The sequence below is a fragment of the Notechis scutatus genome, chromosome 1 (assembly GCF_049901735.1).
Source record: "Notechis scutatus isolate UNSWTSFEM ecotype Mainland chromosome 1, rNotScu1.2, whole genome shotgun sequence".
In the NCBI taxonomy this organism is placed as follows: Eukaryota; Metazoa; Chordata; class Lepidosauria; order Squamata; family Elapidae; genus Notechis; species Notechis scutatus.
Window position 1 is genome coordinate 253,877,635 of NC_142009.1, and position 16,327 is coordinate 253,893,961.

Genomic DNA, 16,327 nt, shown 5'->3' on the forward strand with positions numbered 1-16,327 from the left:
TGCCAGGAGATTCATCCTGACTGGCTCAAGATTGACTCAGCCTTTCAGGTTGATAAACTGAGACTCAGTTTTTTGGGGGCAATATGCTGTAAACCACTTAGAGAGTGCTATAAAGCATTGTGGAGGTAAATCTAAGTGTTTTTGGTAAATAGTCCAACTTGACTTTGACTTTATGACTTAAGTAGGCAGGTCTACTTAATTGTCTTTCAAACAATACAGAATTAATTACCTTCTTCCAGTGCTTTGTCCCACCCCACACCCCAAACAAAACTCCTAGTGGAGCTTATGTTTTTCATTTGGGTTTCCTAATGAGCTCCCATTCATTTACTAACCAGATATGACCCTGCTTAGCTTCTGGAGATTATCCAAGATCAATTAATTATATATATTAGTAAAAAGCAGTTCAATGAAAAATATAAACATGTTTCATTTTTAAGTGTTGAGCTGAAAAAATTATTATAAATATAAGCACTAAATATCACTGGGGAGTTGGCATTTTCTACATTAGTCTGGACTTTTTACAACCTGTGACAAATTGTATAACAATCTATATCCATTTATTCTGAGCTCAATGAACTGGGAACATACATCACACTTTAGCTTAATGCAACACTTCAGGTCTGACTGAAAACCATACTAGAATCTAGAGCCTCTGCTGACTCAGGAAGATGCCTTGCAAAACATCACTATTTAATGGACTTTCAAACAATGGAATATTGTAGGAAATATTATAGGATGTGATGAATTGTGGCAGTTCTAGCAATAAAGAATCTTTCAATTAAGTAGTTTATCACAACAGTGTTGATGTATGATATTCTGTGAAGATATAAAACTTTGCCTGGAAATATTAAGAGACTTGGCTTCATCAGCAGGTCTGTACTAATATGGGATCTAGTTCTGGAAGAAGAACTTATGGCAGAGGTACCGTTTTATTTCTTTTACCAATCTGAAGTCCGTTCATGGATAATATTAGTGCACATTTATTTGCAGTGAAGAAGACCCACAGAAGATTTTACTAGCTAGTCTTCAACTTACAGCCCTTTGATTACAATGGTTGTGTTTCAAGTGCCAAATATAGAGCAACTGAAAAAAATGACTTATGATTGGTCATCACACTTAAGGCTGTCACTGCATCCTCACGGCCATGCAATCAAAAGTTGGGCTCCTAGCAACCCGCATATATTTATGACAGCTGCAGCATCCTTGGGTGATGTGATCACCATTTATGAGCTTCCCAGCCAGCTTCTGACAAGCAAAGTCAATGAGCGAAGCCAGATTCAGTCATGTGATTCTAACTTAACAATTGCAGTGATTCATTTAAGAATGGTGGCAAAAGGGTTGCAAAATTGGGCATACTCACTTAACAACCACCTTGCTTAACAATGGAAATGTTGATGCCCACCATGGCCATAAGTCAAGGACTACCTGTATTGGGAGTTCAGGAAAACACAGATACCAAGATCCCTAGCAGAAAGCTTCTATTAATACTTTTAAAACTGATATGGTATTATTTGTTTGCATAACATGCTTGTTCATACTTAATTGGACTACAATTTTCTAAATTAAGACAAAATTCTAGATTTGCACAATACATTAGCTATAAATTAACTTCATGGGCTGGATTCATATAACACATTAAGATGATGATGTGATTGTTAAGGATTTGTACAAATGCAGCCTATCAAATATATTTTGGGCAGTAAAAGGCAGAATCCTCTTCAGATTACTTTATGTTTTTTGGTTGATTAAGGCAAAAGGTGCAGCAGAATGTTATCAGATGGTGCTACAGAAATGTGTTTCTAATGAAAGTTTATGAAATGACTTTAGCAATGATACGGCTTTTATTTCTGTACATGGATAATAGAAAAGGGAATGAAATTTCTCTTTTAGCCACTGATTGTTTCTATAATGTTAATGCCTATGCGCCCTACTGCATTCTTTTGCAGCTTTTATAGCTGAAATTCTATACACACATAAATGAACTCAATGCTCCATGGATATCTAAGTATAGAACTTCACCATTAACTTACAGTTAATGATTAACGTACAGTTGAACAATTTTCTATAGTGATACCTGCATTCCTTTATGACTGGCTTTGAAATAGCACAGTAGCTATTGAAAAGAAATAGCATACTACCTGCTATTTAATAGTAGTGGCTTTCCATCTTTAACTTTATGCTATTTCATAACTCAAGGTATGTAGGAGTAAGTGTGTAGGAGTAACATCAAAGAGGAGAGATATGAATTACTAAATATGTAGATTCCAGAATAGAATCATGATGTACTGTACATCATTTCTAATATCTTTTAAACTACTGCCTCTCCTCTTAACATTTTGGTATTTAAACATCAGCAAAAGTATAGTGTGAATAATAGTGAGTCTCTGCACCTACAAACATCATGGCTCACATTGTTGGAAAAATATCTGGGTGCAAAAATGTGCACAGCTATCATATTTCATCATCATAGCTAACCAAGATTTTAAACTGAAAAAGGAATGGTACTCTCAAAGCGGGAAGTCAGCCAATAATAAATGGCTTGTTGAAGAGCAACCATTCTGGTTGGGAGAAAGGCTTAAGTAAGGAATCGGTGTGCATTTTCTATGTAAAAATCAGAATGAAAAGTGGATTGGCAGAGGACCCCAAACCTCATAGTGACTTAGTCTTGCTAGAATACGTTGATCTTATTCTTCCTCATCTCAATCCCCGCATCCTCCAGACCCTGGGAAAGAACTGAGGCAGCATCTTTTAACTGGCCAAATGTACTGTATAATAACATTGGCACAGATATACAACTGAGTATTATGTACATGCTGATGATACTTAACCTTGTGTCAATGGATGACCTCTCACAGCAGTTTCATGTAGAAATTAAACAAATGTTGTTTCCCTTTGATCTGTTTTTCATGCCCTCACAGCTTCTCCAACAACACAGCTTCTCCAAGGTTTGGGAAAGGACAAGTAACAAGTAGAAGAAAAAGGAACACTTCAGGGCAATGGAATGTATTTCATCAAAGCACTCTGCCTCTGTTCTTTGCCAAAGAGAATGTTATCCCTATCACACAAATCTTTACACTGAGGTAATCCTAAGCCTCCTCATGAAGCCTACCAACAGATGGCCAGACAAATGAATACAGAAAGGACTAAAAACTCAGAAAGGGTGGGTGCTAACAATTCATTTTCTGTTTATTTCATGTAGTGTCAGGGGGTATATTTGTTATTCTAGGAGCGCAGTGAAAATTGTGGTACATGTACCATTCAAAGACTCCCAATGTTAGGGGATTCTGCAAGTATAACAGGCTAGAGATGTGCAATGGATTTCTGAAGGTCCAATCCACTCATGTGTAAGATAAAATGCCCCATATTTTAGCCATCTGGATTTTCCCTTCTGCGGGGGTAGGGACACATAATTTTCTTTCATTTGTTAATGGGATGAAAAGCATCCCTTAAGAGCAATTTTGATAAGAAAAATGGACCCCAGAAAAGAGACAAATACCTTCCTTCATTTGACCTTGCAGTTTTACTTCTTTCGCTCTGAATGAAAAACAAACTCAAGGGGAAAATTGTATGTTTGTATGTCACGTATGGAGTTATACAGATGATTACATGTCGAATAATTTGAGAACCATTTATTATTGAATAAAAAATCAAGCTTTCTAAATTATGCTTAAATGGAGTGGGAGGAACTTTCACCCAAATTTGCTTTATTGTAATCACTATAAAATTCAAATTTATATCACATCAATTTCCAGCAATTAAAATACCACAGACCCTTCCCTAACATAACTAAACATGATTTACAGATCGTAACCCTTCCCATTTCATTAATTATTGTTCTATTACTGCCTTGTCCACTGCATTCTTATGATCTGACTCAAAAAGTTAAGATATTGTAACTTTGTTTTTTGATTCATCTGTTTTGGCTTTGTTGTTTGTATGGATTACATTTTTTTTCTTCCTAGCATTTTCTCACAAGTACAGGGTCTACTTTTTTTTTTGGATCAACTAAATGTTGATCCATTGGTTGTAGCAGGATTGACTAACCAACTTGTTGCCTGATCCTGATGTAGTTGTGAATGACTGGCCCAGATTCATACAGCTGGCTTACAAACCTAAGGCACAGCCAGAACTCTCAGTCTACTGGGTTCAGTGGATAGCCTAGCCACTGGATCAAACTGACTCTTGTTTACATGGATTAAATTTATAATAATCTACTATTTAGATGCTATTACATGTAGTCCTCGATTTATGACCATGATTGAGCCCAAAATTTATGTTGCTATGTGAGATATTCGTTAAGTGAGTTTTACCCCATTTTACACCGTTTCTTGCTACAATTGTTAAGTGAAACCTTGTAGCTGTTAAGCTGGTAACCCAATTGTTAAGTGAATCTGCCTTCCCTACTGACTTTGCTTGTCAGAAGGTCACAAAAGTTGAATCATATGACTCTGGGACACCGCTATTGTCATAAATATAAACCAATCGTCAAGCATCTGAATTTTGATCACATGACCAGGGGGTTGCTGGAATAGTCATAAGTGTGAAAAAAGGTCATGTCACTTTTTTCAGTGCTGTTGTAACTTTGAACAATCACTAAATATACTGTTATAGCTGGAGGACTACCTGTACTCTTAATACTAGTATCAGAATAGGGGAAACATATTGTACACGTTGTAAAAGTTATTACCTTCAATGAAGACTTTGTCCGAAGTTCTGGTTTCTGCTTTGTAGGTGTACTTTTAATAAGCAGAGATTCATCTGTACGAGAATCATAATTCCCATGTTCTGAATCATCTGTATATATGTCTTTCTCTCTTCCTATGTCTGAGCGGGGAAAAAAAATACCAGAAACTCATGGACTCATATAGTATTACTATGGAAACATTATGGCAAAGATACAAGCATAGTTTCCTTTATTATTTGCGTTTGCCACATATTCAGTATCCTATTATTTTGGGACAAAGTCAATATTTACTTTAAGCAATATTTCTCTTTCTTAATTCTGAAATATGTTTTATAAAAGCAATGTGCCATTTGTTCTTTAGCATTTGAAGATATCAAATAATTAAAATGGACTGAATACTTGTAGCTTAAAATCTCAACTTTTTTCAGCATCAGGTTTCTGGTGCTCCAGCATTAGAACTATTTGATTAAAGAGCAGAGCTTTCTGTACACAAATGATCAGTTATTAAGGAAATTATTCAGGAAGTTTATGTCAGGAAAAATCAAAACAGTCCCCTACTAATTGCAGTAGAAAAATAAGTCAGCCATCAGTATTAGTGAGATAGTTAATTGTGAAATGGCTTAAAAGATACATTGATTTTTTTATAAGTCGATTGGAAGCTGTGGTAGCTTATACATTAAGTATAATTGTATTGAATTTTTATTATAAGTTTACCTACAGAGTTTAACTAGGCATGCTCTATGACCACAGCCTTTGTGAAGTTTCAGTTGCATACCTTTGTAGAAAGTCAAGAGTAGTGGGGGGACACGGGCTAGGGGTGGACATTTTAAGTTTTGAACTGAGATAGAGATGTTATTGCAAGTCAAACGGCTGTAAAATAAACTACCCCCATTTTATCAGTGTTTTCATATCTATTATAGATCAGATTCTCAAAGGCAGAGCTTACTGGTTGAAGGGCACATAGTCAAAAAACCTTAGACAATTGCTTAAAATATCTTTCAGGTGATTGTTTCCCCAAAGTCATGTTGATAGGAGGCTTCGGGGTCTGCACCAAGGCATTCTGAAGGGATTATATACAGTTTCTACTATAGGGAGCATTGAATGGAATAAATTCAAATCTTTCTTATGAACCTGATGACCTGGCTCCAGGATGTGTTCTACTTTTCATCCTCCCCACCCCTGTATATACAATTATGGATTTTATGTGATAGACAGGTATAGGTATAGACAGACAGCCTTATTGTTCTTTATGTTCCAATGTGTTATATAAATATCATGGTGCTATATAGGGCTTTTAACAGGTCCACCTACTAATACTTCTTTCCCATTGCTGCATACTTGGGATAAGCACCCAACTTGTCAGTTAATTATATGAATAGATTTCATTTACAGATTATGTCAGTACACTGCAGTAGATATTTTTTAAAAAAAAAAATCCAATTGCATGAGATGTTGTTGTAAAAAAAAAGTCCATCATATTAGAAGGTAGGCCCAGTAATAATACAGTTAAGTTATACAGCAGATAAAGAATCCAGTTATCTATAAACAGCAAAGAAGAAAGAAAGGAAATCAATACATCTGTAACTTTTCATTTATAACTTTAGATGTTGCATTTCATATAACCTGAATGTTTTTGTTAATTAGCATATACCATGACCTTCCTTGTAATGTGGAGGTATAACAGCTGTAGAGAAAGAAGTGCTTGCTGAGACACCAGGCACTGTAGAACAGACCAATGAACATTGCTAAAGAAACTTCTAAAAAAAGAAAAGCTTTTTTACTTGTTAACTTAATAAGTCCCTTCCAACTCTCTATTCTATTCTATTCTATTCTATTCTATTCTATTCTATTCTATTCTATTCTATTCTAATAAAGCTGTGGTGGTGCAGTGGTTAGAATGCAGTACTGCAGGCCACTTCTGCTGACTGCTGGCTGGCTGCAATTTGGCAGTTCAAATCTCACCAGGCTCAAGATTGACACAGCCTTCCATCCTTCTGAGGTCTGTAAAATAAGGACCCAGATTGCTGGGGACAATATGCTGACTCTGTAAACCGCTTGTAAAGCACCGTGAAGTGGTATATAAGTCTAAGTGCTATTGCTATTGCTAATAGAAGTCCAGGTGAGAAGTGAGATAGAAGCGATTGATCAGTGAGTATTTGAATAAGATAGAAACAGGGAACCCAGGGATAATTTAATCTTTGCCCTCTTCTCACTTCTAAACAATTCTCTTTTCAATCTGAGCTTTGTAAAGAACAATTATAGTTAAGCTGCCAGAATGTTCTTCTTGCTTGTTGGTGTAGTTGCACTGATAATGGAACACATTTTCCCCCAACAATCTTCTTTCTCAGTCTTGGTCTGTTTCATGAGACATGGCCATTATGCATCAGAGACCTTTTGTATACCAAAAGGAACTTATATTCTATTTAAAGTCTCCAACTAGGCTGTAAAGCAATGGTGGGTGATCTGGTGCTTCAGATATTTGCATTACATCTCCTATAGCCAGGGCCATTTATCTTGATAGTTGGAGCTCATGGGGGTTGTACTCGTATATATTGAGATTTTCTAGTTTGTCTTCCTCTGACTGACTCTATTTTAGGGGAATTTATCAAAAGCTGACATTTTCTCAGATAAAGATGAAATTACAGTGGTATCACTTCTTGGTTAATGGATGAACTATAAAGAAAGGTCTAAAACCAAATCAAGCAGAAGGGGTTCCTACTTATATACAATAAATATGTCTATGAATACAATAACCTTTCATTTCTCTTCAAATCAGAATATAATTTATGACATTTCATAAAAAATGCCTACACTGTTTCAAAACCAAAACTGAATAATTTTAGGAATAAAATAAAGCCTAAAACAGATTCTTCCTTATTTTCTTTGTAGAAAAGAAATAATAGATGGAGGCACTTTTTTTTTCATCTTTTCCACACAAAAAATCATGACTGGCCTTGTTGGTACTTGAAAATCAAAAAAGTTTTAGACACGGATCAAAACCAAACGTTGCTTTTGTTTGCTTTTTAATAAAATATTTTCCAGAAGCATAGTCAACATTTTTGTTTCATCTCTAATTTTTTTGGTTTGCCAATATTTAATATAATGTAGAAAAAATGAAATTTTAGTGATACTGGTTTTCATGAAACTTTTATTGCTCTAGGTTCAGATTACTAAGCCTATTATCAGGTATTGTTATACATTTATTACTAGCATTTTTCTCCAGTAATAACAGTTTACTTGATGTTAGTTCAGTAAACTGCAGTTCAGTTATCTATGGATAAGGGTTGTGTTATCTATGGATAAGGGTTGTGTTGTGAACCAATAAGGGAAACTGCCCTTCTTCCCCACCCAAGAAAAGGTCATGAGCCAGAATTTTCCAAAGTGGACAATAGTGACCCCTAAGGGTTGATGGAATTATCTAAGCTGTTATTACTGTTATAGTAATATTTAAAATAATATTTATTAAATTATTTTCATGTAATAATTTTTTTTGGGGGGTGGGGTGGGGTAAATGAAAAATTGAAACGTCTCAGGGAAGTCAATGAGCTGAATAGTTTTGCGTTTTTGGCCATGAACACTACAATAAATATTATTTTTTTAAAAAATCTTCTCTTTGCTAGTTTTTCACTAACTTCTAAAGACTGAGCTTTTTTTGGAGAGCTTTCCCCTGATTTGTGTTGTGTTGTTGCCATTTTTTTTTCATATTCTTGCAGTTGTGCTTTTAATTATGTATGACTTTTGTTTTATATGGATAGTCCTTGACTTATCACCAAAACTGAGTGCAAAATTTCTTTTGCTGAGACATTTGTTAAATGAGTTTTGCCCCACTTTATAACCTTTCTTGCCACAGTTGTTAAGCGAATCACTTCAGTTGTTAAGTTAATAACAACATTGTTAAATAAAGTTGCCCATTGACTTTGCTTGGCAAAAGTTTACAAATAGTGATCAGATGATTCCGGAATGCTGCAACCATCATAAACAGGAGTCAATTGCCAAATCCCCGGGTTTTGATCATGTGATCATGGGGGTGTTTGCAAGGGTTATAAGTATGAAAAAAGACCATATGTTTTTCCAGTGTTATTGTAACTCTGAATAGTCACTAAATGAGCTGCTGTAAGCCGAGGTCTACCTGGTTAGTATTTTTCTCTGTGAGCTGACGAGAGTAATTTTGATTGCAGTGGTATACAAATAGATTAAATAAATAAATAAATAAATGTCAGATTTGGTGATTGTCCTATGAAACCAAAATTCAATTCTTTTTAGAACAATAGGAGGCTGCTCCATCCCTTCCCAGTCAGGCCTTAGTTTTCAGTAGTAAGTACAACTGGTCATGTTGTATGGAGTAGGAGAAGTATTGATTTGTCCCAAACTGGCATTTTTGATGCAGAATTTGAGTGGCCCAACTATTCAAATTATTGCTATTCGATATTATTGCTTTGTGCTCCCCCCTCTCTGTGTGTCTGTCTGTCTCTGTCTCTCTGTTTCTCTTTCTCTCTGTGTGTTTGTGTGTGTGTGTGTGAGAGAGAGAGAGAGAGTGTCTGTCTGTCTGTCTGTCTGTCTCTCTGTTTCTCTCTCTCTCTCTCTCTCTCTCTCTCTGTGTGTGTGTGTGTGTGTGAGAGAGAGAGAGAGAGAGAGACTGTCTGTCTGTCTGTCTGTCTCTGTCTCTGTCTCTCTCTGTTTGTCTCTGTCTCTGTCTCTGTCTCTGTCTCTCTCCTTCCTTCACTTCCTCCCTCCTTCTCTAGGTGTGATAAAAACACAAGACATTTTAAGTTATCCATTTCACCTGGAAAGATGAAGGGGAGAAGTGACAGCTATTTTCAGGTCCTGAAAAATTGTCATGTAAGAAAATTGTTCCCAAATTTCATGTAGAAGATAAAGGAAAGTTGTTCCCAAAAATACAGCAACAGAAAGGATTTTAAATTTAAGGAAGTTGATTTTTGTTGTATGTGAGGAAAAAAGATATTCCCTTTAGTGACTCATCTTCTTTCAGTGAATTTGGCTGTGTCAACCTTAAGTAAAAGTTCTTAGCAGATTTCACTGCATAGAACCACTCCCTGCTTTGTATTTTCAAGCATGTGGCAGGTTTGTAAGGAGATGTAGTTTTGAAAGAATTTTCCTTTGTTTTGGTAGTGTATTTTACATCTCAAGGTTGTAAGCTAATAAGTATTCTGACACCATGATGGTAGGCTAATTAATATTTCAACTTCATGGATTTTTCTGAAAAAAGGTTGACATACATGACTTGTTTCTATTATGAGTAACAGTGTTTTCCCCAAGAAATATGTATTGGCTGTGATTTTGCACATAAAGTCTCTTCTGTGTAAAACAATTTTGATATATGTTATCTTCATATGTATTCTAGAAGTACAGGCATTCTAGGAGAAGATTGTACAGATACCTATACAAGCCACATTGATGTCATATCTGTGTGATATGACTGATACAAATCACAAAAGTCATGTCATTTGTATGATCATATTATGATGGATGAGATGTTACTTGCTCTTATCATCCCTGAAATTGCCTATGGAGGATTGTATTAGCCTTTGGAAGGCGCCCTTGTACTTTTTAAAGGGGCTGAGATACAACAGAGTCTTTCATTGAATGGAAGGAAAACAGCAATGTTTGCAAATTCTCTCCCTTTTCACACACTTTTCTTTTATCCTTTCAGACTAGTTTTCAGGGAATGTATAGGCTATAAAGAGCCTTTCCACCAAATACAATTAGTGTTATAAACTATAATTCACTTTAGTCTCATTTAGATGAGCTTTCTGTTTACATTGTTACCTTCTCCTTGTTCACAGAAGAGTTTATAACTTTCTTTTGCGGTTTGGAATAAACCAGAGTGATTGATTCTACGCTAACCTGGGCCATTGTGGTTTACTTAAACTAATCACATAACAATTGGTTAAACTAGAATCTGATGCTACAGTTTGATCTAGCTTTGTTATAAGTTCTGTAGATCAGTTCCAAAATGGAGTACAGCGAATGCAAGCTTAGTGCTGCTTGTATTCTTGAAAGCAGCCATATTTTTTCCCCAGAACCCTCTACAGCTGCCGTTCAGTTAAGACATATTTATTTTAAATGTTACAGACATTGCTTTCTTCTACAACCCATCCTCAGCATCTTTATGGATTTGGATCTGAAGCATTATACTGTGTTTAATAAGTATCTATGCTTAACTCAGACATTCATACATAATAGCAAATTGGGTTGTTTTAGTACAACCCTCCCCCCATACGATTCCCCTGGAATGGCATTTGGTATAAGCTGCTTTTCTGCTAGCCTACAATTTGTTTGTCTTAATCGTTTGTCCTTTTCATTTGGCTAGTACTGCAGTTTGAGAAGGTCTTGATGAAAGAGCTGAGATAACATTTCCCTTTCATGCCCTTCTTGAAACCTTTTACCTCTGATCCGGCCTCACAAATTGTATCAGGCTATCTATAATATTGCATCAGGTTATCTATATATTGAACCCAACATATGTTTATTTTAAAGGACACCCACATAAGTCCCTTTAAAATCATTTGAATTTAAGCACTTGACAATGCATTCATAACATGCACTGTAGGTTTTTCACTGCTGTCACATTGGATGACAGTTTCTTCAATAATGTTTTGGTTTTTTTTTGGAGTGGCGGTGTCTGTTTTCTTACCTTCGTGGCTATGCAGGATTCTTTGAAAGTCAGAAGCAATACTGAATTACATTGATAATAGTATAGTGCAGGTAGCTCTAGGCTTACAATAGTTCATTTAACCAACTGTTTGAGGTTACAGCGGCAGTGAAAAAGGTAACTTATGACCGTTTTTTCACACTTACAACCATTGGAGCATCCCCATGGTCACGTGATCAAAATCCGGATGCTTGGCAACTGACTCATATTTATGACGGTTGTCGTGTCCCAGGGTCATGTGATCAGCTTTTGCTTCTGACCAGCAAAGTCAACAGGGAAGCCAGATTCACTTAACAACCGTGTGGCTAACTTAACAATTGAGGTGATTCATTCCAAGAAAGGTTGTAAAATGGGGCAAAGTGAGACTTAACAAATGTCTCACTTAGCAACAGTGAGAAATTTTGGGCTCAATTCTGGCTGTAGGACTACCTGTATCTGCATTTTCTTAGATTATCTCTAGGATGCTGTAGGAAGCCCTTCCCTCCCCAGATTAAAATATTCTTTGTTCTTAATATTAAAAAGAGGCAGAACATTATATTTCCCCAAAGGGAAAATGGAGAAAAAATCTTAACAAAGGCAGAAAGCAATCCCAGTCTTCCTGCCATAGGAAAACAGCTTCAAACTAAGAAGAGGATGGCCTGTAGGAATGTAGATTTTGTAATTATTCAGAAAGACTGGGCCAATCATAAACAAAATGCTTTCAGCCACAGCTCCCACTGGAACTGATGGGATTAAGAATTTACATGCCCCCCATTCAAATTCTAAGGACAGGACATGATCTTTAGGACATAATGGGATTAACCCACCACCACTGAAATAGTAAAAGACACAAGGCTTACTACATTGCACAATCACAAAACCCCAGAACCCTATAAAGATTCAGTCAGCCATTTTGTCAGCCACCCCAGAAACATGCTGCTGTCACTGAAGTTTCTGAAAACCAAATAAACCGAAACCATGTCTCCTTGTAGCCAGCCTTCATTTTATTTCCAGTGATTTTTCTCCCATCTTGGAACCATACTGGATTTTTCTTCCCACAGTGCAAATATATGGCATGGTATATAAGCAATGACTCAAAATTGATTCTTCATTGGATGTATTCATATAGTCACATCCAGTCACTTGTTCAAGATGTCATTTTAGGTTTTTTTTTTTTTAAGGGGCATTGCACAGAAGTAGGCAATTTATTCAATGGCCTAAGCAAAACATTCAAGTCTAGGGTTTTATCCTTCACTGTAGTGAATGTAGCCTAAGTATTTTTCTAATTTGTTCTAGCTGCTGGGGAAGGAAATCTTCAAACACCAGATAGAACAAAGCATATAATCGATTGTATTCACTTTCATGGGAGCACCAATGGTTCAGGAAAAAAATAATCCAGATTTTTCATAAAATAGACTAAAAAATGGATCTGAAAAGAACACATCCAACTTTGTTTCTATGTGGAAACTAGGTTTCTAGGTTTTGTGCTTGAGATGGAAAAAGAAAAAGAAACTTTGACTTTAGGTTTTGCTGATGAGGTAGGTTTGTTGTTAAAAAAATGGCTAATTCATATTAGCATGTAAAAGTAATATGTTGTGACTGTAATGTTATTATCCTATTCTAAACAGAATTGGAAGGCAATGCTTTTTCTTTCTTTCTCCCCCAACCCCTTTTTTTCTCCCCTATTTTCCCACTATTTTCATTTTCTTTTGTATTTTATGTCCTGATAAACTTAATTAAAATGTATTTTTAAAAACAAAATCCAAAAACAAGAATGAAGCCCCTGAGCTCTAAAACAACTTGAAATTCTACAGCCAATGTTACAACACAGATGAAAATCAATTGTATTTTATACAATATCCTTTAATAGCTTCATTCTCCACCACTTTCTTGCAGCTCTATCTTACCATTTTCCATTTATTTTTCCTTTCTTCAAGCTACTTGATTAAATATTTATCTAACTCACTTAATTCAGATCCATCCTTAATATCCCCAGGGGGAAGCTCACAGTAGATCATGAAAAGAATGAAACTCATTCACCATATGTGCTGAATAAGCTCTATCACTGGTGAAGAACAGGATCTAGATGTGTCACTTCTTTTCATTTATAACCAATTGTTTAAGTAGTTCACAAGAAGAAGAAGTAGCCACAGTTAAATAATAGGCCATTTTGAGAATGAACAATTCAATCTTAAAAATCAAGGGGTTTTCCTCTAAAATTGATAGTTGAGTTGGAAGTAGTCTAGGGAAGAAAGAGTTGGTTGGAAACAAAGGTTTGATGCAAAACAAAACAGAAGAAAAAATATCTCAACATCAGATTCATCCTTGTAAATGTTTGAATCACTACTTGTCCAGTAATATGTTATGATAATAAAAATATTGCTGGTTTATCTGCTTCTCCCCAGGGCACCTTCAGCATATCTTCATTACAGTCACAGAACCCAATATACAGAGAAATGCTGAGATTCAGCAGGTATCTTACAAATGTATGTCTTTCATTAAATTAATTTCCACTTCATCCAAAAGTAATGCCATTGAATGAAAGGACAGCATGGTGAATAGGTTAAGAAGCTGGGTTAAATAAGTGACCCAAGTTCAAGTTTATTCTCAGCCAGGAAATTAATTCAGTGACTTTTGACTAATTATTCTGTCGCAACCTAACCTATGCTGTAGGATTGTTGTAATGTAAAAATTGAATGAGGAAATGTGTGTGCCGCTCTTGAAGAAAAGGTCAGATATCAATTTAACAGACATAAACATCATCTGGTTTTTTTTAATAATATTTAATCTACTTATCAGCCCTAGTAATCTGAATCAAGGATGGAGAATCTGAACCCTAATTCCCAGTAGTCCCAGCTGGCATGGCTCATGGTAAGAATGCTGATGAGTTGGTAATCAATGAGAACTGGAAAAACATTCTATCCCATACCCCACGTTTTTAGCAAATAACTGATATTTCGTTGTGAAGGATTACGCTCATAAATTCAAGCACTACTACCAATGGTCTATGGCAGTGGTGGGCAACTATGGCTCCTTTACAACTTGTGGCCTTCAACTCCAGAATTTGTGAGTCACTATGATGGCTCAAGAATTCTGAGAGTTGAGGTCATTAAGGGACCATAGTTGACCACCCTTTAGTTTATGGGATAACAAGATAATTGAACTTTCTGGTTAGCACTCTCTCACCTCCTGAAACAGAAATAGGGCTATTTCTAATAAGTACTGTACAATATAACAACATAGAGAAAGCTCACCTAAAAATGGATCACAGTATTCTGTATTGGATAACTTGAGTAAGTTGTTTTCCAAGGTTTCCATCACTTTGGCTAAAAGGGAATTTAAAAAAAAATTGCATCAGAGTAATTTACATTGGCAAAATCCATTGTGGATGAATTGCTTTGGTTTGCTCAATAAGTGAGAGGGTATTGTAAATTGCAAAGAAGTGGAGAGATCTGGCTAAATCAACACTCACCTCTTTCTGATACTACATTGACTGTAGCACTTGATGCCTCTGCAGTCACAGGCTGTTGCTGTGGCTGAGATGGAAGCTGAGGCTGAGGCAGAGGCATCACTTGGTTTGACTGAAGAAATGAGGAATGCTTGCTGAGACTTTGTGGATGGGTTTGACTCTGGGCAAGGCATGGCAAGGATCTTCGGGAGGGCTTTAAGGGTGGTTCTTTCACAGTCTCACTCCTGCTTGTATTCATGCCTGAAACCAACAAAGAACCTGAGATTAAATTATTATAACAATAATTTGAGCACCACGTGTTAGTTGGACAGAATTTTAAAATGTCACAAATCTAGATATCAAAGATTTGTGAGATCTAAACTTTGCCTTCTGGGAGTTATGAATTTCTCTGTGAGCCTGTTCAAACAGATGGCTGAAACACTGAAAGGATAGTTCAATATGACAGACTCCCATTGCTGGCCATTTAATACAGCAGTTCTTAAACACAAGTTGAATTCAATCTTTTTAATGTAGGCTTTGAAATTTCTTCTTCACTTTATTGTTCCACTGGGGCATTCTGATTGGAAAACACAAAGGCCCTTTATTCTTTTAAGGACCTGAGATGAAAGATGATAGAGTTTCATACATCATATATAGTGAACTTTCCATTTATGCTGTGGAGCTTTTTCGTTTCTCTTTCTCATTAAAAAAAAGCTATCTGATGTGGGGCATTTAGCTCAGATAAAAGAAAGCTGTTTTTTTCTCCCCCACAATTCATATGGAATTTATCATCACTGTATATAAGGACTTAGGTGGCTTTAGAAGTGAGACAAATAACATGGATTATAAAGCTAGCACAGACTACTCATTTTACTGACAAGGTATTCAACCCCCTACCTGAATTAGATCTGTCATTCACTTTGCCCTGCATTTAAATATTTATATACCAAGTTTTTTCCTGTTCATGAAGTAACTGATAAACCATGAGGATTTCTTATTTTTTTAAAAAGGCAATTTGTAACCAGTTTTGTTATCTGAAAGCCAGTTTTTGGGGAACAAAAAAAACCACAACAAAAAATAACAAAAAACAATGGAATGATTATGATATCTATGTTTATTTTGTAGACTGCTGAAAGCATATTCTGAGGGACTATAGCATTTTATTTATTTATTTAGCTTTTCATGGCCACCCATCTAATCACGGCAACTCTGCCCCCCCCCCCCCCCCCCCCCCCCCCCCCCCCCCCCCCCCCCCCCCCCCCCCCCCCCCCCCCCCCCCCCCCCCCCCCCCCCCCCCCCCCCCCCCCCCCCCCCCCCCCCCCCCCCCCCCCCCCCCCCCCCCCCCCCCCCCCCCCCCCCCCCCCCCCCCCCCCCCCCCCCCCCCCCCCCCCCCCCCCCCCCCCCCCCCCCCCCCCCCCCCCCCCCCCCCCCCCCCCCCCCCCCCCCCCCCCCCCCCCCCCCCCCCCCCCCCCCCCCCCCCCCCCCCCCCCCCCCCCCCCCCCCCCCCCCCCCCCATGATGGCAAACAAATTACAGCGTGGCCA

At 37.1% G+C, this 16,327-nt stretch overlaps 1 protein-coding gene across 4 annotated transcripts in view; it reads right to left on the bottom strand.

The window, feature by feature from the left end:
- ANO3 (anoctamin 3) overlaps nt 1–16,327 on the bottom strand; it is a 258,297-nt gene that overhangs the window by 90,491 nt on the left and 151,479 nt on the right. For 3 of the 4 annotated variants that reach the window (XM_026664760.2, XM_087951086.1, XM_087951087.1), the window contains exons 2-4: nt 14,809–15,045; nt 14,591–14,662; nt 4,688–4,824 (exon numbers count right to left, since the gene is read on the bottom strand). In XM_026664760.2, the coding sequence (XP_026520545.1) occupies nt 4,688–4,824; nt 14,591–14,662; nt 14,809–15,045 (446 nt within the window). Of the gene's footprint in view, nt 1–4,687; nt 4,825–14,590; nt 14,663–14,808; nt 15,046–16,327 lie in introns of those variants that run through there. The other variant, XM_087951088.1, reaches the window with a different exon arrangement.